At 41.4% G+C, this 21,534-nt stretch overlaps 1 protein-coding gene across 4 annotated transcripts in view; it reads right to left on the reverse strand.

The window, feature by feature from the left end:
* Window positions 1–21,534, reverse strand: part of NYAP2 (neuronal tyrosine-phosphorylated phosphoinositide-3-kinase adaptor 2) — a 183,826-nt gene that overhangs the window by 89,055 nt on the left and 73,237 nt on the right. For all 4 annotated transcript variants that reach the window (XM_048864245.2, XM_048864244.2, XM_048864242.2 and 1 more), the window contains one exon: window positions 8,404–8,702. In XM_048864245.2, coding sequence (XP_048720202.1) covers window positions 8,404–8,702 — 299 coding nt within the window. The remainder of the gene's footprint in view (window positions 1–8,403; window positions 8,703–21,534) is intronic.

Here is a 21,534-nt window from a genome sequence, read left to right on the forward strand (position 1 = left end):
ATCGTCTCCGAAAGGTGTTACCAATAAAGCTGTGACAAGAATTATAACATCGTACCAAGGAGTGGACACAAAATTATGGTCTTCAGTTGATTTGTTGACAACAAAGAGGTCAAATGTACTGTCATCCAGATTTTGGTCTCTCTTGCAATCCTGTGCAAACAACTGAAACCAGCAAACCAGAACGTATACTGAGTTAGAATTTGAACTTGTGTATTCCAGCTCACACGCCTGTAGTTCAAAGCAATGACCGTTACAATTGCCAAGGTATGAACGGTAATGAAGAACCACCACCACATGTAGATAATACAGCCAATGATGGAGAACAGAAGATTCTTTGTGAACTTTTGTGTCAAATGGAGCCACTAGCGACAACAGAAGAATGGCCTCCCACTAAGTAGTGTCTCAACACCTACATTATTCAACATCTACACAAATGACCAGCCAAGCTGCTCTGGCACAAGATGATTTATCTACACAAGGAATGTGGAATAGTAGCGAGTAGGTGAATGTACTTAACACCTTATATGAGTACTATGCAGCAAACCAGCAGTGCATTCCATCTCAAAAACCAAGAGGCCACATGTGAACTCAACATCAGCTGGCTTGGAATGAAAATTACTCATTCCTGTATACCTTGGTGTCACTCTTAAACACACACTGTCTTTTAGAACCCATGTTGAGAAAACGAAAGCCAAAGTTAGCATACAAACCAATATTCGCAGCAAGTGCATCAAAGTGGGGTGCAGACCGATCCACTGTGTGATCAACTGGCACATTGCTGCTCCTCTGATGAACACACAAATGCAGCATGGGTACAATCCCCTCACACAAAGAAGCTAGATCTTGCACACAATACTGCCTGCTGATTTATTACAGGATGCCGTTGCCTACTGTGACAGGGTCGGGCCAGATGGCTACAGGAGAGTGATAGAAGGCAGATATATTAGCCTCAGGTTAAGTAGGTCCCTTTTCCCTGGGTAAGGTAATAGGGAAGGTTCCAGAACAATCAGGAACTTTCTGGTAAACAATTAAGGCAGACAGGCTGATTAGAACACCTGCAGCCAATCAAGAAGCTGCTAGAATCAATTAAGGCAGGCTAATCAGGGCACCTGGGTTTAAAAAGGAGCTCACTTCAGTTTGTGGTGTGCGTGCAAGAAGCTGGGAGCAAGAGGCACAAGAAGCTGAGAGTGAGAAGGCGTACTACTGGAAGACTGAGAAGTACAAGCATTATCAGACATCAGGAGGAAGGTCCTGTGGTGAGGATAAAGAAGGTGTTGGGAGGAGGCCATGGGGAAGTAGCCCAGGGAGTTGTAGCTGTCACGCAGCTGTTACAGGAGCCACTGTAGACAGCTGCAATCCACAGGGCCCTGGGTTGGAACCCGGAGTAGAGGGTGGGCCCGGGTTCCCCCCACCCCTCTATCCCCCCAACTCCCTACTTGATACCGGAGGAGTTGAACTGGACGGTGGGTTCCACCAGTGGGGAAGGTCTCTGGCCTGTTCCCTGATCCACTAGGTGGATCAGCAGAGACTGTGGGGATTGTTCTTCTTCCTTTCCCCATGCTGGCCAGTGAGGAGGCTAACTGAGTGAACGGCAGATTTGAGCCACGAAAGTGGCCAAACTGAGGGCTGCCGTGAACCTCTGAGGCGAGAAAATCCACCAATAAGCACAGGACCCACCAAGGCAGAGGAGGAACTTCGTCACACTACCCATATCAACAGCCTCTACGTTCGCACAGGTATTGCTCCTCCGGATATACTCCAGGAGGTTACAGTAGAGTTGAACACAAAAGCTAATGTGCAGATCTAAGATATCCACTATATGACACTGGCTCCAAGTCGACTGAAGTCACAACAAAGTTATCATGCCATTGTTAAACCCCTAACATTGTCACCCAAACAGACAAGTATTCAGTTATGGCAAACAAAGGTGGAGAACGACCTTGTAAGCCTCTTTGCTCCAGCTCCCAGAAGTTGAGGACCTACCTGGTGCAGATCAGCCCTGGATTACATGGTCCTAATCAATGCCATAGTGGAGTTGGCTGGTCTAGAGATGCAATGATCAAGTGGGGCTACATCACTGGCCCCCGGATCTGTGACTGCAGCAGAAACATGAAGCATCTCCTGCAATAACAGTTGCTTGTGCATGAATGCTCTTCCAGAGACCTGGCAGAGTGCAGTGATCAGGCAATCACATGTGCACAGACATGGTGGGAAGCCGTTTGAGGACAAGACAAGAAGAAGAAGAATCAGTAAAACAAACACCAAGTCATTTTGGCATTTGCATCTGCATTTTTTTAAAGTCCCATTCTATCTCATTATGACCCCGTGGAGATGAGGATGTGTTCTGTTTAGCTGTTGCTAGTGTGCGTTCTCCCAACATAGCTCTGTTTGCTGTATTTACAGCATGCTTATAAACTGAAAAGCATGAAGTGCCAAACGCAGTTGCAGCATGTCAGGCATATGCTGCTTGATGTCACCCAGTGTTAATCTATGTGGATGATATGAAAGTGGCAACTTTGTGTATCAACCAAGAAGATTATATTCAAACAGTGATTAGATAGAAATTAGTGACAAACTGGAGAATGGGCAGTAGGTTTACTAGGAGTCTGGCACAAAATCTCTTAAGGCTCATTTTGGCTGAGCCCCCTCAACTCTCACTGAATTCAATGTGAGTTGAGGGTGCTCAGCACTTTGCCTGATCAAGGCTTTAGGAAGAAAATGCTTTTAAGTTCCCGCTCCATTCAATTCAATGAGAGTTTTGCCATTAGCTTTAATGGGAGTAGAATTAGAGCTTAATTGAACAAGAAGGTAAGGGAAAAGGTACCAGGATAGAAATCTAATTTATTTTCTATAGAATAATGAGTGCAGCTGTGTTCTGTTCTCTTTCCTGTAGCTCCACATGAGTTTTACAGGACATAGGTATTACAATGGATAAGCTCTAAGGATATGTGTGGGATTTAATATTCTGACCTGATCCCGCAAACCCTTACCCGAGTAGTACCATTGCTTTCAACATTTTCAGGTCAGCTCTAGCAATGAGGCAATGGAAACCAAGCTTTGTTTTTCCAGTGGCTTTTAATGCTTTAGGGAGACATCCAGTAGACTAAAATAATCCAAGATCTGGTTTTATCACAGAATTTCAGCTCATGGCTAGTGGAAATACTGTGAGAAGGCCCATTATTATGTCTCCCTGCAGTGCAAACAACCCAATGAAAAGGTATCTGCTATGTGTACCTATACACTAGGTTAAACATAATGTAACTTAAGTGTAATAAATACATTTATGGATATTGCAGGCAGGCTGTATTTCTCATCTCGTGCTCTTCTTGCATGTGGAATGTCACCCCAAGTAAATGATCAATGTCCACGCACAAAATAGAAATGTGAAATGCATAAAGTGATTTCATCAAATGAAAAAAAGCCATTAAGCACACAAATCCTAGTGCAGGCTCATCTGTCATAGCTACAGTACTAATCATCAGTTCCCCAGCACAGAATAATTCCCTAGCTGGCAACAAGATTGTCATGTCTTTTAATACTGCATGGTCTGTTCTCCATTCGGTGCTTGTAACTTCCATTAACATCAATAAGTATGCATATGTGCCTTGAGTGGTAGAAGATACCCCTGTATAGATTCAAAACTTGTTTACAGATTCCTCAGAAAAAAATCACATTGTGCTCATTGTTCTTGGCAGAAAGCTATCACAGCTGCATTGGAACTTCTGCTTTTGTTCCACTTTTTTCTGACCAGAGGGACCAGACAATACACCAGAGCAGATAGCAGGTGGCGTGGAATGCCGAGGAAAATTATTCAGCTCTGGGAGTCTGCCAGCGGAAAGTGGGGTTGCAGCAGAAAGGTGGTTACTGAAACTGCAGATCCAAACCTGCAGTGGCAACCTCAGCTAAAAATAAGCAAAGGAGACAACCACCCGTGACGGCATATCTTAGAGCTAACCAAGTGGTTAGACTGAGCTCTTTGCTGTTAGTTCCTGTTAGAATCCAGGCAACTGGGAGCAAGCAACCGTTGCAGCCTTAAGGGCCAAACTGTGGCTGGCTTCTGCGTGGGCAAATACACTCATAGTTACAGGGAGATGTTCCTTGTCCTCACCAGCAAAATCAGGCAGGACCTGATCCTGCTGTTTGCAATCCCTGAATGAAAGGGCAATGTGGCTTTCTGGCCTGAAGACTGGAGCTACGGAGAAATACATGCTGCATTTTGTTTTTGTTTTTTAAAGCAGTGACTGCATTTTTCAAACCCCACTGAAGGCACTGTGTCTACCTCTGCCCTATTTAGGCATATTGGGGGAGATTTTCAATGGCACAGATGTTAGTTAGGGAATCAACTCCCATTAATTTTCAGCAGGAGTTGGGCACCTAACTGCCATCTAGAAAATCTCCCCCTTTGTCTCCAGTACTCCCACTTAGATGCTACACCTTTGCAACCCTGCATCACAGCTGTTGCTTGGGAAGAGCTGTAATTTAGCTGTAAGTAGTTTAAGGGTAGTTCAGCTTAGCAGCAGGGTGAGGATCCTGGCAAAATAATATCAGAAAAAGCTACTTAGGTATATGGAGTGAATACTTATTGAGGGCCAAATGCTGTCGTGATTTATATCCATACAACAAGACTCTATAGGGTTACACAAGGAGTAGTCAGGGAAGAACACTGCCCTTGAAATATGAAGCAACAGCCAGGGAAAGCTGGAATGGGAAAAAATGCATTACATAATAAGGATCTTCTGACATATTTCTTCCATTAACAGGCACACAGCTAGGATGGAAAAAGCTGGTTATAAGCCAGGAAACATCATTCTTTAAATAAATTATTAGCCAATGTAGAAAACAAAAGGAACTGAGAACTGCATAAAGCTACTGAAAGCTCTAAATCCATTTCAGTCCAACTTCTGTTTAGCTCATGTGGCAACAGTTCAAGCTCATAGCAGGTGGTTAGCAGCTTGGGTGGGTAAGTAACTGGGAATTTATGAGAGGCACTGCCTTTTGAACAACTCCAATTACAGTATTAATTGCCTTTTTCCAAAGCTACATATTCTCCACAAGTTGACTGCTTGTAGAGGTTACTGAGCAGAAGAAATGCTTTTATCAGACAGAATTACAGAGCAGCAGGGTAGATGCCTCACATTCAGGTAAACACACACACGCGCACACACTTAAATGGGCACCATAAGTGAGGATTTTCAAGAATGACCTGTCTCTGCATCTTTTAAAATCTAATTTGCTTTTCACTGGTTTTACGATTTAATTGTTTGTATTGCAGCAGTGCCAAGGACCCCCCAGCTACGGACAAACACAGAAGAAAGAGAGGGTTCCTGTCTCTAAGAGCTTACACAGTCACTCTTTATTCTGTTCTGTTCCCTTCTGTATTTCTTTAAACCTGGGCAGTAAAAATACATCAGTCAGTTTCACTCCTCTTTATATTTGTTATGTGCCATACAAGACAAAAAGCAAGATAATGTCCCCACCCTGAAGGAGCTTACTTTCTAAAATCTCTCTTTCAGGTTGCCAAGCACTAGGGCAATGATATGATGTGGGATGCAAAACAGCTGTTTCTATTGGAAGTTTAAATCTCCATGGAAAGACAGCCTTAGATTTTGTAAAAACTGGGTTTTATAAATCCAAACATGTGGAACAAATGTCACCTGATGAAGGCCCTTTAATTAGTCAGGGGCAGGGGAGGGGCGGAGAGAAGAAGGAATAATATAGCCTGATAGTGTACACAGAGATATAAAAACATACCAATCAAATTAAAGAGAGGTCACAGGAATTTCTCTGTCTTAGAAATTGCTCCTTAAATCACAGACAACTTGAATATGCTGTGAGACAACACACACTGGAGCATTATCACATTGCTATATAATGAGGTTGGGCTAATGTGTGACAGCACAAGTTAAAAAGATTTTTACACTATAGCAAATTTGGAAACAAGAACCTTTATACAAAAAGCAATTTAAGGAGCCACTGCCTTTCTGTTTCTGATGCTATTTATGTTTTAAACAAGGAAGGACTTGCTAACTTCCAGTCAAGTTTCTTCTATTTACTGTCAGAGTCATATTTAAAAAAATCTATTGCTATGGAAATTATTGTGATGTGACAGATTCAATATTTTGACTTCACCAGAATCAGGAAGCAGAAGAGAAAGTGGGTCACGAGACAGAACCCCGACCATTTTTTTCAAAATGGATCATTATAGAACAGAATAAAAAGAAAACACACATTGTATTAAAGATGATGTTGACAACTCTCTCCAGTGGTTGCCTGGGAAGTTAAATTAATTTTCTTCCAAATTAGCCAGTGGGCCAGATTATAGACAAGAGTTGGAATTATCATGAGTTGCCATTAAAGTATACCTGCAACATTTTTGTGCAAACATCTTTGCAAAATATCCTATATGTGTTTATAGAAAACAACAGCTGTGTTTCATAATTTTCCATAGTGGAACCTCCCTGATCCAATAGCACAAAAAGCTGAAAGGTCACTTGATATCAGACCTGTCAGTGATACAAGGCTGACTATTGTCTCTTTTGGGCCTTGGGCCAGTGAAATACTGTGGGGATAAATTCTGGAGGAAATGAAGGAAAATTGTGGTAAACAGCTTAGTTTTTTAAATGGCAGCAGTTTAAAGACTGGGTTTGGAGTGTTAGAAGTTGGATTTGGATCTGTGGGCAGAGTGACACAATGGAATATGCATGACAAATTCCATTTTCAGATTGTTTTACCTATCAACACATGTGAGATATAAATCTATGCTCTAATTCAATCTCTGTCTATAAATAGCCAGTTGAGCTAGGAGCTTTGAAATTTTTTTATTGCCTTTTTAAAATCTGATTGGTTAAAAAAGGGTTATAGCATGAGCAAACCCAACAAGTATTTCTGACCACAACCCAGCCCCAATGGACACAGACATGGAGAGCAATATACCACACCAGACATGTAATGTGGGGAGTGAGAGTAGACCAGCACTGACTAAAAATAATCTGTGTCATTCTGACCCTAAGGAATCCCTTTTACATCTCACACTAGCAAGCAGAACTAGCTTGATGTCTCCCAGTAGGGAGCATAGCTAGTTCTCCTGCTCCACTAAAGACAATTCTAGCCTGGAGGGGAGGAAGGAAAGATCCTAATAACTTGTTCCCTCCTAAACAGTTTTTGGTGGAGAAGGAAGGACCTCGTACCCTGCCTCCTTTTCACTATTTCTGCTGAGGGGTTGGGGTGGAAAGAGCGGGCACAGGTTTTGCCCTAAATTGGGAAGATCGGGAAAAGGCAAGAATCCTTCTAGGTTAATTAATCTAATAATGGTTTGTCAAGTTTCCTTTCCCACTCTGAACTCTAGGGTACAGATGTGGGGATCTGCATGAAAGACCCCCTAAGCTTATTCTTACCAGCTTAGGTTAAAAGTTCCGCAAGGTACAAACTTTTACCTTTTGTCCTTGAACCTTTATGCTGCCACCACCAAAGTATCTAACAAAAATAACAGGGGAAGTGCCCACTTGGAAACATCTCCCCCTCCAAAATATTCCCCCCCCCCAAGCACTACACCCCCTTTCCTGGGGAAGGCTTGATAAAAATCCTCACCAATTTGCATAGGTGAACACAGACCCAAACCCTTGGATCTTAAGAACAATGAAAAAGCAATCAGGTTCTTAAAAGAGAATTTTAATTAAAGAAAAAGTAAAAGAAAAACCTCTGTAAAATCAGGACGGTAAATACCTTACAGGGTAATCAGATTCAAAACATAGAGAATCCCTCTAGCCAAAACCTTAAGTTACAAAAAGACACAAAAACAGGAATATACATTCCATTCAGCACAACTTATTTTATCAGCCATTGAAACAAAACAGAATCTAACGCATATCTAACTAGATTGCTTACTAACTCTTTACAGGAGTTCTGACCTGCATTCCTGCTCTGGTCCCGGCAAAAGCATCACACAGACAGAGAGGACTCTTTGTTCCCCCACCCCCTCCAGCTTTGAAAGTATCTTGTCTCCTCATTGGTCATTTTGGTCAGGTGCCAGTGAGGTTATCCTAGCTTCTTAACCCTTTCCAGGTGAAAGGGATTTTCCTCTGGCCAGGAGGGATTTAAAGGTGTTTACTCTTCCCTTTATACTTATGACATGGTTGTGTTACCATTCCTTACAAAAGCCAATATTGCCTCTGGGCAATATACACCACCTCTGCATCTATTTTTACCGCTATAGTTCTGAAAGAGAGAGAGACTTTACTTTTGTAAGTACTCTTGTAATATAACTTTGTCTAGGAAAATGGTACTGGCATAGTTACTTAAACTACAGGTAATACATTTGCAGTGTTTCAGGAAAACTTTATTAATAGGTTGACCTTAACATTGGGTCTCTCTAACACCACATTTCTAAAAAATTGTATTATTTACCTTCAGTCTTGTCCGGTAGTTTCCCACTCTTACTTGTTCCAGAGTTGACCGTTTCAGATGAGGTGCTTAGTTTGGTGTTGGGATCTCGTTTAGGTTTTGGTGGAGGTTGTTTACGAGAGCAGCTACTGCTTTCATCGTCGGTACCCCCAACCGAATGAAGAGACTGGGATCTCACGGTAAAGCCACTAGAGCAAGGATGCGGCAGTCTGTCCTGAGGAGCAGGCATTGTCATAAATCCCATCCGGAAATGTTTGCCCACATAGCTTCCTTCATTTCCTCTCGCGACTTCTCCACCTATGCTGTAAGAGAAAAGACATACACATTCAGGTAAGGGATCTACCTGCATTTGAACAGCACCTACAAATGGGGCCTCAGGACATTAATATTTAATAATCAACATCTCATCATAAAAGCTTTTACATAAAAAAGTTTCAGTGATATACATTTCCATGGCGTGGGGTAGAGAGGGTAGAGGATATTTTTTAGTCTTTTTTAAAAAAAAAAAAAAATCTGTGCACTTAGCTAACTTAATCAGAGACAATGAAAATAAAAACAGATTGTGAGGTCAGTTACAATGGTGTAAATCCACAGTAAGTCCAAAGAGGTACCCTGATCTAAAATAGTATAACTGAGATATGGATTTAGCCTTTGGAATTAAAGGGTGGAGATTTGAGATGGTCAACAAAAGGGGATAAAAATTAAGAATTTTAATTTTTTCCTCCTTTTTTAATTTGAAACATTTTAACCAGCTCTGTAGATAGTCCAAAATTGTGTGCATGAGAAGGAAATTTTGCCCAAAATGTCAATACTTTTTCTTATTTATTTTTCAAAAAGTTTGAAACATGATTTTTTTTTAATTCCAAAAATACCGACCAGTTCTAAGAAAAAGGCACCTAAACTGGCATTGACAAGATGGAGAAAGCCCATGTCCTTAACTTGCAACCCCTCTTTCAGATAGTATACTCGTCCTTCAGTTTTACAATTCTTTCTTGTGTTCCAGACTCGTTGGTGTGTCATGGCTGATTTGGGCCAGATCTTCTTTTCCTCTAAGGGACCTACCTACCCACTGGCTTTATTTTATAATCCTGCTTTAATGAGCCCATATATCCTGTGGAGTGTGGAGTATCACAAGCTGTTTAAAACTTTTTAATTTCCCTTCTAGCTCTTCAGCAATAGATACATTTTTCTCTTCAGCAAGGCTAAAAATCAAACCAGGCCAAACCATTCTGTAGCTATTACAAGCCAACACAGAAAAGCCTTCAGAAGTGAATGTCAGGTAAATTTTTCAAATCATCACAGCATTAAAACTTCTCTTCTGATTTTTACCAACCTTTTCAGGAAACAGTCACCTCTGGGATGAGATGCAGTAGGCAAATGTTCATGAAGAATCTCTCTTTCTCTCTCTGAAGTAGTTAGAGGGTGAGGTTTAAAAATCAGTAATAATAGGAAATCAGCTTCAGTTTTAACTATGAAATAGCTACTGCAATTCTACAAATACTGCTTTTATATTTTTATAAAACAGTTGAACCCCCCCCCCTAAAATAACACTACTTTAAGTAGTTAATTTGACTTTTTTATCTGAAATATATTTTTCTGTTTCCCACTCTGACTTTTCTTTTTAAATGGTTTCCTACATGGCTTTTTTCACTCTTATCTCCGGTTTATACAATTTCATAGGGATGTTCACTGAAATCATTGTCAAGTCAAAAATCAAGTTACAATGTAAAATCTATATTTACTGCCATATCCCAAGCATTTTCTATTACTGATCCCACATGAAGATCTGAAGACTCTACAGAATTGTAAGCTCTTTGAACCAGGGATCATCTTTTTGTTCTGGGTTTGTACACCTCCAAGCACGGTGGGGTCCTGGCTTGTGTCCAAGGCTCCCTAGGTGCTACCATAGTGCAAATAACAAACAATAAAATAATAAAACATTAAAAAACGCTCATCCCATGTTATTTTAGGGTAACAAGCAGTTGACTTCTAAATTTTGTATGCTGTGAGAACAACATCTGGCGAGATATAATTAGTGCATTTTATCAGTCTGTGTCTATATCTAGTATTTGATATATGGTTGTACGCTTGAAACGTTAAAAGTAGTACTTCGACTCAGCTCAGATTTTATAGCCGTGTGACAAGAACCTGCCCACAGGACAAATCCCAAACATCAGAAGTTCAAGAGGAATCTTTTGGAAGAAGAGAGAAAATTGGTCTTGCAAAAAAGGGTATTACTTTAGAAATGTAGCACCATGGATTGATCTGTACTTCCAGGTACTCCTCTATGACTGTAGACATACATGCATCTCAGGAAATAAAAATCATGGGGTCTAGTCAATCCCTTTGGAATAAAAAGAATGCAAGGGAAAAATGCTCCAAAAATAACTCTCATACAGGGAAATGTAAACTCCACCTTATTATCCCATCAAATCTACATGAATCTGCAATGGGAGCAGCAACAAGGTAGTGAGGTAGAAGTGTGAAAGATGAATGGATAATGGGAATGCAGTCCAGATTCTCAGGAGACAAAATAACCCGGAATAATTTAAGTAAATCATAGGTATATGAGAAGGAAAACTCAGCTGACTTGGATCTGAATGTATAGAGACCGGTACCGAAACGCATTGGGGATGACAGTTCTGCACACAGTATTTCTTCTGCAGTACTTATCAGTTCTTATTTATGCTTATATTTCTGGAATGCAAACACAGTTTGTTTCAGTTAAAAACCTTCAGCAACACAATAAAATGAATGGGGATTATATCTGTAACAGATATCCAAACCATTCAGACAGCTAGTTACGTACACTCTCAGTTACATACACCTGAACCATATGGCCTTCATCACAATACATACAACTTCCACTCAATACTTATTGTCAGTGGGTAAAATGTTTAACTTGCACCCATTTTAATATCCTGTTTGAAGTGATCCTTCATTAGGATAATACTGAGTAAGGGGTCTGAAAAATTAATACACCTCTGTTTCCGAAAGCTAAGGCCATTTTTCTACAGCTCACTTGAGGATTGAGCAAGCCCTGTGCATCACATTATGCTGCCCTCCCTCCCTTTGATCTCTGGGGAATCATAAGAACACCTCTTTTTTTGTTTAATTACATACTTCTTGAGATGATAAGCTACAGCTTATATCAAATACGCACTGTGTACCAGATGAGATAATAGCACATTGACGATTATATGCTCCAAAAGCAGCAGCCTACCACATGACCTCAGGGAGAATCTCTATTAGTTCACAATACTATTTCCCCTCTTTTCTAAGTTCCAGCCACTAGAAGAAGAGTCTATTATAAAAGGCTAGAAATTGAACATGTCTTGACATATTCCATCCATTAGAGGCAGTGATGCACATATATATAAACTAGCACATGTTTACAACCAACTTATTATTGAATCAGGCGTCGATTCCAGAGGGATTTTCAAGCAAAAAAAAATCAAAGGTAGTACTTGATGTTTTCCTCCACAATTTGAAGATTAATAATTAAAAACTACTAAGCAATCAACCAACCAACCGGTGGCTGATTTAAATGATCAACTAATCTTTCCATAAATTGTTCTGATAGTATAATGCTCTGATTCGCCACAACAAAAAATGCCTGTCACATCATTTAAAGAGGATTACCATTTAAACGTATTGAAGGATGCAGGTAGGAGATCCACTTTAATCCTTAATTCTACTGTATTTATATATTGTGACAAAGTTCCTCCTCTACCTTGGTGGGTCTTGTGCTTATTGGTGGATTTGCTCATCTTGGAGCTTCACAGCCCCCCTCAGTTTGGCTGTTTTTGTGAATCCACAGTCCAGGTCAACTCCTCCTGTGTCTGACCAGGAGTTGGGAGGTTTAGGGGCCCACCCTCTACTCCGGGTTCCAGCCCAGGGCCCTGTGGAATGCAGCTGTCTAGAGTGCCTCCTGGAACAGCTGCGTGACAGCTACAACTCCCTGGGCTACTTCCCCACCTTCTTTATCCTCACCATAGGACCTTCCTTCTGGTGTCTGATAATGCTTTTACTCACAGTCCTCCAACAGTCCACATTCTCACTCTCAGCTCCTAGTGCCTCTTACTCCCAGCTCCTTACAAGCACACCACAAACTGAAGTGAGCTCCTTTTTTAAACCCAGGTGCCCTAATTAGCCTGCCTTAATTGATTCTAGCAGCTTCTTGATTGGCTGCAGGTGTTCTAATCAGCCTGTCTGTCTTAATTGTCTCCAGAAGGTTCCTGATTGTTCTGGAATCTTCCCTATTACCTTACCCAGGGAAAAGGGACCTACTTAACCTGAGGCTAATATATCTACCTTCTATTACTCTCCTCTAGCCATCCGGCCTGACCCTGTTACAATATATAGGCACATTTGTTATGTATACAATGCTCTGAATAGAATATACTAATCAGAAGTAATGATTTCACTTCCATATAGAGATGTTTAGATTGTATACCATAGACCAAATTCTGTCCTCAGAAATTAATGTACACAACTTTCATTGTGGTGGTGGTTTTCCCCTTTGTCTAAGAAAACAAAGGACCAGGAAAAATGCCTGTGGATTTTATCATCCCTTCGAATGATCTTACACTCCCCAATAAAAATTCTATTTCCTCTAGATTTGCAAATCTTTGTTATATGCCAAATTTACTTCTAAATTATCTGCAAGTCATCATAGACTGACATTCCAAAAGATTTAGATTTGTCTTGGGCTTTTTCCCATCTTTAAAAGCTCTGGTACTCCTATAGTATAGTAATTCTGGAAAGTCTCCTATTTGGCAGAGAAATGGGCATTTGGAGGTCACTTTGAAATTTCGAGCGATCAGCACCTACTCTTGAAAGAGATGCTTACTACTGGTTACACGCGCGCACACATGAGTGCACGCACCCACCCACGGCTAAGAGTATGCCAGTGCCATAAATTACATTGACATATTAAACTACTCACGCACCCGCCCGTTGGCTCAAAGAGCACCAATGCAATAAATTGCATGCCAGTTAAATAGTAAACTTTACACCTCTACTATGTTTACCCTTGAACAGCTTTCATGATACTAACTACTGAAGATTTCCTAAGACCTGCCCCTGCAGGAGGTGTGCAGTGTTTGCACCTATAGCAAGACAGAAGTATGAACACAAATAGCCAGAACAAACCTGATGTGTCCCAAGCAAGGACATTTTTTCCACAGGACATTTTTTCATTTTCTGTCTAATTCTTACACATGTACACTAGTAACCACCAAAATGGCCTTTATTAGTAGGGCAGACACACAAAGTTGAATCAATCCCTGGAGTTCCCCAAAGGGCAGAATAAGCCCACAGCTTCTTCTAAAGCTACCACCTGTATCAAAGATGTGACACGAATGCTAGTAAAAGACTAGCCTTCTGTTCCTGGTCCCCGTTACATGACATGGTTACAAAAGGTTAATACCCGTCTCACACTATTGAGGCGATTGTTAGTTGCACAGCAGTAGGTGCTCTTTAGAAGCATGCCTGGCACTTTTCTCCCATTCGCTAGAGGCAGTGAGCCAAATCTTGATCTCAGGTACATGAGCTAAAATCCAGAATAACTCTGTCCAAGTGAACAGAGTCACACCAGATTTATACCAGTATAAATGAAATCAGAATTATCTGGACCTGCCATTTACCTTTGTCTTCCCCCCAAACAAACAAACTCACTGAAGTCATTTTGGAACCTGAGTCTCCAACATTACAATGCCTTGAGCTATGAAGAGAATTAAAGGATTTATTTATGTACTCCTCCAACTTGTAAGGAGGAGCTGGCTGGAGCTAGAATGTCCTGCTACAGCATAGCGGACTGAGAAAGATTTATACATACTTTGCTGCATAAAGGACTATTGAGACAGCTACTAGAAATAATTGTGTAGATGATCTCACCCCATTACTTTTGACAGGAAAGTGCCTGAGCTCTCCATTGTACTGGTAATAGGTTCTCTCTCATTTCAAATGTGTATTATATGAGTTGCTGAAAATGTTACAGTTTATTAATATATATGGAAATGCAGATTTGGATTATTCCCTTGGGAAATTTCAATTTGAACTGGTTAGGTGCAACAGCTTCTATGACAGAGCAAAAAATGTGCCCAAGTAACGTTAAAAAAAACAAAACAAAAATAAAACTGGACATTTGTCAGCAAAAACTAAGGTAAGGGGTGAATTGCACAGTGATAACATTTAATCATGTAAAGCACTCACGTTATAGACAGAGTAAAAAGTGATGGCTCTTGGAGCTGGAGATGCACTGTGGGACATTGATAGGACATATAGTGGTTAAGTATGTAATGTGCGCTTCCTACAGCTCACCTGGCCATGCCCGTTTTGGGCCATTGAACATTGCCAGAACACTAGCCACCTCCTTCTTTGATGAATTAGGGGTCAACAGAGCTTCCTGCCTTCTCTCACTCCCCTAGAGACGGTCACAATTTGACACTTAGGGTCCAATTCCAACACTCATATAAGACAGGATTTATCTTAAATTAAAAGGCAAACTAGTGGACTTCAACTGCAGTACCTAAAACATGCACAGTCATTATTCTTCAAGCTAGGTTAAATACGTAGACTACAATCCTTTCCCCACTGAAGTCAGTGCTAGGATCAGCTAGGTTTATCTCACAAAATCAATTCCCTAGGGGCCTAGGGTGTTGGTGCACCTCAGTCCTTTCTGTTGTCTGTTTGTGGCACATAATTGTTTAGTCTCCAGATGGCAAAAACACTTTGGTCTAATACTGGTTGTTGGGCTGGATGCAGTGTTGGCTGGGTGATGCGATCCACAGGTGGTCAAATTAGTTGATCTGGTGATTCCTTCTGGCCTTAAACACGATGATATCAGTGTTATAATTGACTTTGATGGGGCCAGGATTTCACCCGGATTGAGGAACAATAGATGATGAATAAAGCTGATCTGACAACAGGGAAAGGAGGGAACCTCAGTTCACAAGAACTCTGAACACAACTGAACTCAGAACTTGGTGGGCCAAGTTGTGGCCTCAGATTCAGGGTTGCCATCTCAACTAAGTCCTTGTTGAGGTCAGAACTAGGCAAGGCAGGGTTAGAAGTCACTAACCTAAAAAACAGACTAAATGTGTAGCAAATGCTATTAATAACAATAGTTTGCCCATCTCTAGGTTGATAGCTCTGGTGTCCTGGCCAAATAACTACTCAGCTAATCATATTCAGCCTATTTAAATTCTACCCATGTATTATAGTGCAGTGGTTCTTAGCCAGGGATACAAATACCACTGGGGGTAAGCAGAGGTCCTCCACGGGATACATCAACTCATCTAGTTATTTGCCTAGTTTTACAACAGGCTACATAAAAAGCACTAATGAAGTTAGTACAAATGAAAATATCATACAATGACTTGTTTATACTGTTCTATATACTATACACTGAAATGTAAGTATAATATTTATATTCCAATTGATTTATTTTACAATTATATGGTAAAAATGAGAAAGTAAGCAATTTTTCAGTAAGAGTGTGCTGTGACACTTTTGTATTTTATGTCTGATTTTGTAAGCAAGTAGATTTTAAGTGGGGTAAAGCTTGGGGGTACACAAGACAAATCAGACTCCTGAAAGGGGTACAGTACTCTGGAAAGGTTCAGAGCCACTGTTATACTGTCAACTGAATATGTCAGTCTTCACTTTCTGACTCAAACTGATATAGAATTGTTCTGATATAGAATTGTTGAAAAGCTGCCACAGTCTACCCTAGAAGAAGCTGCATTTCCTTGGTGGGTGAAATGATCTTTCTCTCTCTCAGAGTATAATTTAGTTAATGTTTAGATGCTTGGAAAGATGAAAGGGGCGACTGAAGCGCTTTGCTATGATTATTATGACTTATTTTATTACAAACAACAATAAATAAAAGAGTGTATAAAGGGGTCAACATCCTGAACAAAAAATAAAACCCTACAGAGTACTGGTTATTTTTTTGATTCCACTTTGCTTAACTAGTCAGTCATAATAAAAAGCTTCTTAACTCTGAAGTTGGATATTGAAGGCAGAGAATTTACATTAATTAAGAAATACTGGCCAAACAGAAATGGTGGCATTTGCTTAATATTGGACATTGCTTGTCAGACTGTGGAGTCTTTCTACCTCACTTTTTTTCCCCTAATGTGTGTTACAAATAATGGGTTTAAAGTTATTCTGTTACTTTGCTCTATGGAAATTACATCACGAGTTACTTGCAGAAATGTAATTAAAATGCTGTACAGCAAACTAATACAATTATGTGATTTATATATTTATTTTAGAAACTGCAAATACCTTATAATATCACAGTTCTGAGTAAAGCTGGAGGGATTCAGAATTATTGTGGTTGCTTAAATCCCATGATGTTCAAATACTGTAAAGTCACATCTTCTTCCCTGAGCCCTTCTTACCAGTTCAGACCTATAATCTATTGGTTTCATGCCTCAGGCACAAGCATTCATTTTAGGCACTTCATATCCACTGAGAGAGATCTATTTTTCTCCTTCTGTGTTCCTGCATCTGATATTTTAACACTACTTTTGCAGTTCTTAGCTTGAAGATGCCATGGAATTGCAAGGTGTTCTATTATTCACACAGAACCTTTGCATTTACATTTGTCATTCACAAGCCGTGAAGAGCTGTGCTCTGCCTTTATAAAAAGAGGCTTCTTGTTCTGGCTATGGCAACCCAAAGGAAGTTATAGTAGTACTGCTCCTTATTCAGAGTAAGGAGAGACACTTGATAGCAGTTGCTGGCCTGATTCATCTCTTGGGTTAGCTGGGAAAATCCAGGCTGTGGGCCTCAGCAATGGTAAGACCCAGAGGAGTGTGTATCTGTGGAGTAGTGTACCACAAATCATTGCAAAGCCTGCTACCATAGGAAGCCTATAGACCCAGCTGGTATACTTTCCATAGTAGATCAGTCTAGTCCAACGAGATACATTAATTCAGAGACGGGGGAAAAAAGAAGATGTTACAGAAATGAACTACGCTGAAAGACAACAAAATGACCTATTGTAGATACAGTGCTAATATTTGACTCAAGAACTGTGTGTGTGCTATCTAGAGGCATTCTCTTGACTGAATAAATAAAAATGTATTACTCAAAGCAATTAGTATTGTCACAGTTAAGCAAACAGTAACTTATTTTAGGATATTTTAACCCCTTGTTTACTCTTATGCCAATTAATATGCACATTCTCTGTTCACATCAAATGTTCTGAAGATAAAGGACTGAAGTGGCTTTGAAATGTCTGTTCCCCACCGGAATAAATTACATATGTATATATTAGGATGACATATTTAACTTTGTATCAGAAAGGCCCTTTCAAGATTAGCATAAATTATATTTGTAAATTGGAACTAGTATCTTCAGTTTTTAGGCATTCACTATTTTTATCCTCAAACATGATTTCAACAGTCCATGAGATGTAATAGTGATAGATGTGAGGGGGCGGGAAAGCTAGGATCACAACCATGGAGTCAGGGAAATGCACACACCAGTGCTATAATATACAACTATATTGTTTACATTGAGCTACGTCATGTTAGTCATACACACGAACAGCAGGAGCTTTCCAAATTGAAAGGATTCTGCTTGTATTTTTTTTTAGTTTAAATTGCATTTTCTTTTCAGCAACCCCATTCCTTGTCTCACCCTTCCCATCCTCTCCCAAGCATAGAATGTCTGCACCATGCTACAGCCCAATCAAACCAAAGGTCCTAATGGTGCCTGATTATCCCACATCAGCATCTTACCAGGATCTGGAAGATAATAAAACCTGTAACATTGATACACAGACCTGAAGTTCAAGTAAAGAGAAACAAAGTTCAACCCCAGTGTCACTTGCTGTACTGGCCAGCAGGAGCAGCTGATCCAGTGAGCAGCAAACACACACTTCCATGCCAATGAAATATTTTACTTCTGCCATATGCATCATCTTTAGTGGCAAGAGATCAGATGCTGCTCAAAAAGTCAGGTCTCTCATGACACAGCACTCAGTACTGCTGTGAACTGCTAGGCTTGGCTCCTTTTTTATCAAAGTCAAGTCTATAAACATAGGGTTTGATCCTGCAGACATTGCACATGCAAGTTATCTCCCTTACCCACATGTGTAGTCCTGCTGAAATTACTGAGATGATTCATAGGAGTTTCCTTTGGTTTGTGCTATTATACCATTTGCAAGAGAGGATTCATGTAGCTCTTTCTGGAGCTATATTATATATCCAGCAAAATCATTTCCCAGCAGACTAGCATGTAATTCTACTAGTTGTTTCCCTATTAACACATAAAACATCTTAAAATGAAGAGATAGGTCTGAGCTCAGAACATTTGATTCCAGAGCCAGAAATTGATTTTGAATCAGGGGTTATGGCTCTTCCCTTTACAGATATGGGGCAGCCACTCAATTCAGAGGAGTTTAGCTTTGAGTCATAGGACATAGCAATATCCATACTGGATCAGATCCCTCTTTGTCAGAACCTCTCAGTAGGCCGATGTGGGATAATCTGGTTTCCAAATTAGGTCTCACCCTGACCTGTAATAATTAGAGATAAGCTAAAGTCCTGTAGCATGAGCATTAAATTCAGCCAGAGTTGTCCGGAGTGGACCTCCGGTAAATATTTTAGCCCCATGGGGCTAAAGCCCCAAGCCCCCATCCCCACCCTGCAGCTAAAGCCCTGAGCTGTGGTGCACACCCATCTACTATGGGGCAGAAGTCCTGAGCCCCGGAACATGCCCCTCTTTCCCCCTCCCCACCATGGAGAATTGGGGTGGGGGCATAGTGGGCTCTGGGATATACTCCATGAGAATTTAAGCCCTAAGCATGAGGTTTAACATGTGTATGAGCATCTTCCCTTCCCTGCAGGCACAAAGTTTGGGAGTGATCCTGGGTTGTAGCTGAGTCCATCTCTACCTACAACATCAGTGCTGATTTCTTAGATATTGCATGCCAGCACTGGCAGTGGATGTATTGTTTCTTGACTTTAGCAAAGCTTTTGACATGGTCTCCCACAGTATTCTTGTCAGCAAGTTAAAGAAATGTGGGCTGGATGAATGCACTATAAGGTGGGTAGAAAGCTGGCTAGATTGTCGGGCTCAACGGGTAGTGATCAATGGTTCCATGTCTAGTTGGCAGCCGATGTCAAGTGGAGTGCCCCAGGGGTCGGTCCTGGGGCTGGTTATGTTCAATATCTTCATAAATGATCTGGAGGATGGTGTGGATTGCACTCTCAGCAAATTTGCGGATGATACTAAACTGGGAGGAGTGGTAGATATGCTGGAGGGCAGGGATAGGATACAGAGGGACCTAGACAAATTGGAGGATTGGGCCAAAAGAAATCTGATGAGGTTCAATAAGGATAAGTGCAGGGTCCTGCACTTAGGATGGAAGAACCCAATGCACAGCTACAGACTAGGGACCGAATGGCTAGGCAGCAGCTCTGCGGAAAAGGACCTAGGAGTGACAGTGGACGAGAAGCTGGATATGAGTCAGCAGTGTGCCCTTGTTGCCAAGAAGGCCAATGCCATTTTGGGATGTATAAGTAGGGGCATAGCGAGCAGATCGAGGGACGTGATCGTCCCCCTCTATTCGACATTGGTGAGGCCTCATCTGGAGTACTGTGTCCAGTTTTGGGCCCCACACTACAAGAAGGATGTGGATAAATTGGAGAGAGTCCAGCGAAGGGCAACAAAAATGATTAGGGGTCTGGAACACATGACTTATGAGGAGAGGCTGAGGGAACTGGGATTGTTTAGTCTGCGGAAGAGAAGAATGAGGGGAGATTTGATAGCTGCTTTCAACTACCTGAGAGGTGGTTCCAGAGAGGATGGTTCTAGACTATTCTCAGTGGTAGAAGAGGACAGGACAAGGAGTAATGGTCTCAAGTTGCAGTGGGGGAGGTTTAGGTTGGATATTAGGAAAATCTTTTTCACTAGGAGGGTGGTGAAACACTGGAATGCGTTACCTAGGGAGGTGGTGGAATCTCCTTCCTTAGAAGTTTTTAAGGTCAGGCTTGACAAAGCCCTGGCTGGGATGATTTAATTGGGGATTGGTCCTGCTTTTGAGGAGGGGGTTGGACTAGATGACCTCCTGAGGTCCCTTCCAACCCTGATATTCTATGATTCTATGATTCACTGTTAGCTGTGATCACATTGCCACAGGAATCCTAGCAGAATTATACACATTGTTATTGTGAAAGTGTGACAGCCATGGCCTTCAAGCAGATTTTTTTTTGACAACTCGGGGTGGGGGTACTTCTGCCAGCCCGGGCCAGGCAGCTCCTTTCCCTCCCTGACTGCAGAGCATTCTACAAGCTGGTAGGTATCAGTGCCACGTGCGTTTGGCAGTGGGTCAGCATGGAGCTGGGGATGCTGCAGCCGAGACCCAGCAGGGCAGCATGAGGTCTGGAGCAGCTGAGAACCTGGCGTAGAGTCAGGCAGCAGGGCCACCCAGTTAGTCGATTCCCCCTGTTGGAAGCAGGAGCCAGGTACAGACTCTGTAGAGAATCACTCCCTGCCCCCTGGCTACCCCTAGCTCCCCTGCTGCCCCTATGTTCCTGCCAGCTCCCCCAACTAGCCCTCAGTGCCCTCCCAGGGCCTCCCACTCCTGCACCGGACATTCACCATCTTGGCCACCACTGGGGATTGAACTGGGAACTTTGGCACTAGCTGTGTTAGTCTATACAGCTTGACCTAAAGGACCATGCCAAGCAACTGGGCATTGAAATAGACTCAGTGTGAATGAAAGGAGATACATAACACACACACTGGACGATGGGTTACAAAGCAGACATTTTTAGTCTTCTAATCAAGACTGTTCACAGCAGGGTTGAATAAAAGGTCTAATATTCTCTCTCAAAGGAAAGGCTTACCATGCCCCTGCTGATATCTATTTTCATAATAACAGCACTGGAAACCTACTATAATTGGAATTTAGAGAAGGTACTTAAAGAGTCTTAAAATAGAACTATGGTATATTATGTTTACAGCAAATTTGATTTGAATAAATGGATTCTATAAAGATATGCAGCTCTCCTAGGTACTGGGCAGAACTGCTCACCAACTACTCCTCAGGAAATGCAATGTGCCACTAAAGGGATGGAAAGAGACAGAGTAGGTGGAGCCACGGATTGC

The sequence above is a fragment of the Caretta caretta genome, chromosome 9 (assembly GCF_965140235.1).
Source record: "Caretta caretta isolate rCarCar2 chromosome 9, rCarCar1.hap1, whole genome shotgun sequence".
In the NCBI taxonomy this organism is placed as follows: domain Eukaryota; kingdom Metazoa; phylum Chordata; order Testudines; family Cheloniidae; genus Caretta; species Caretta caretta.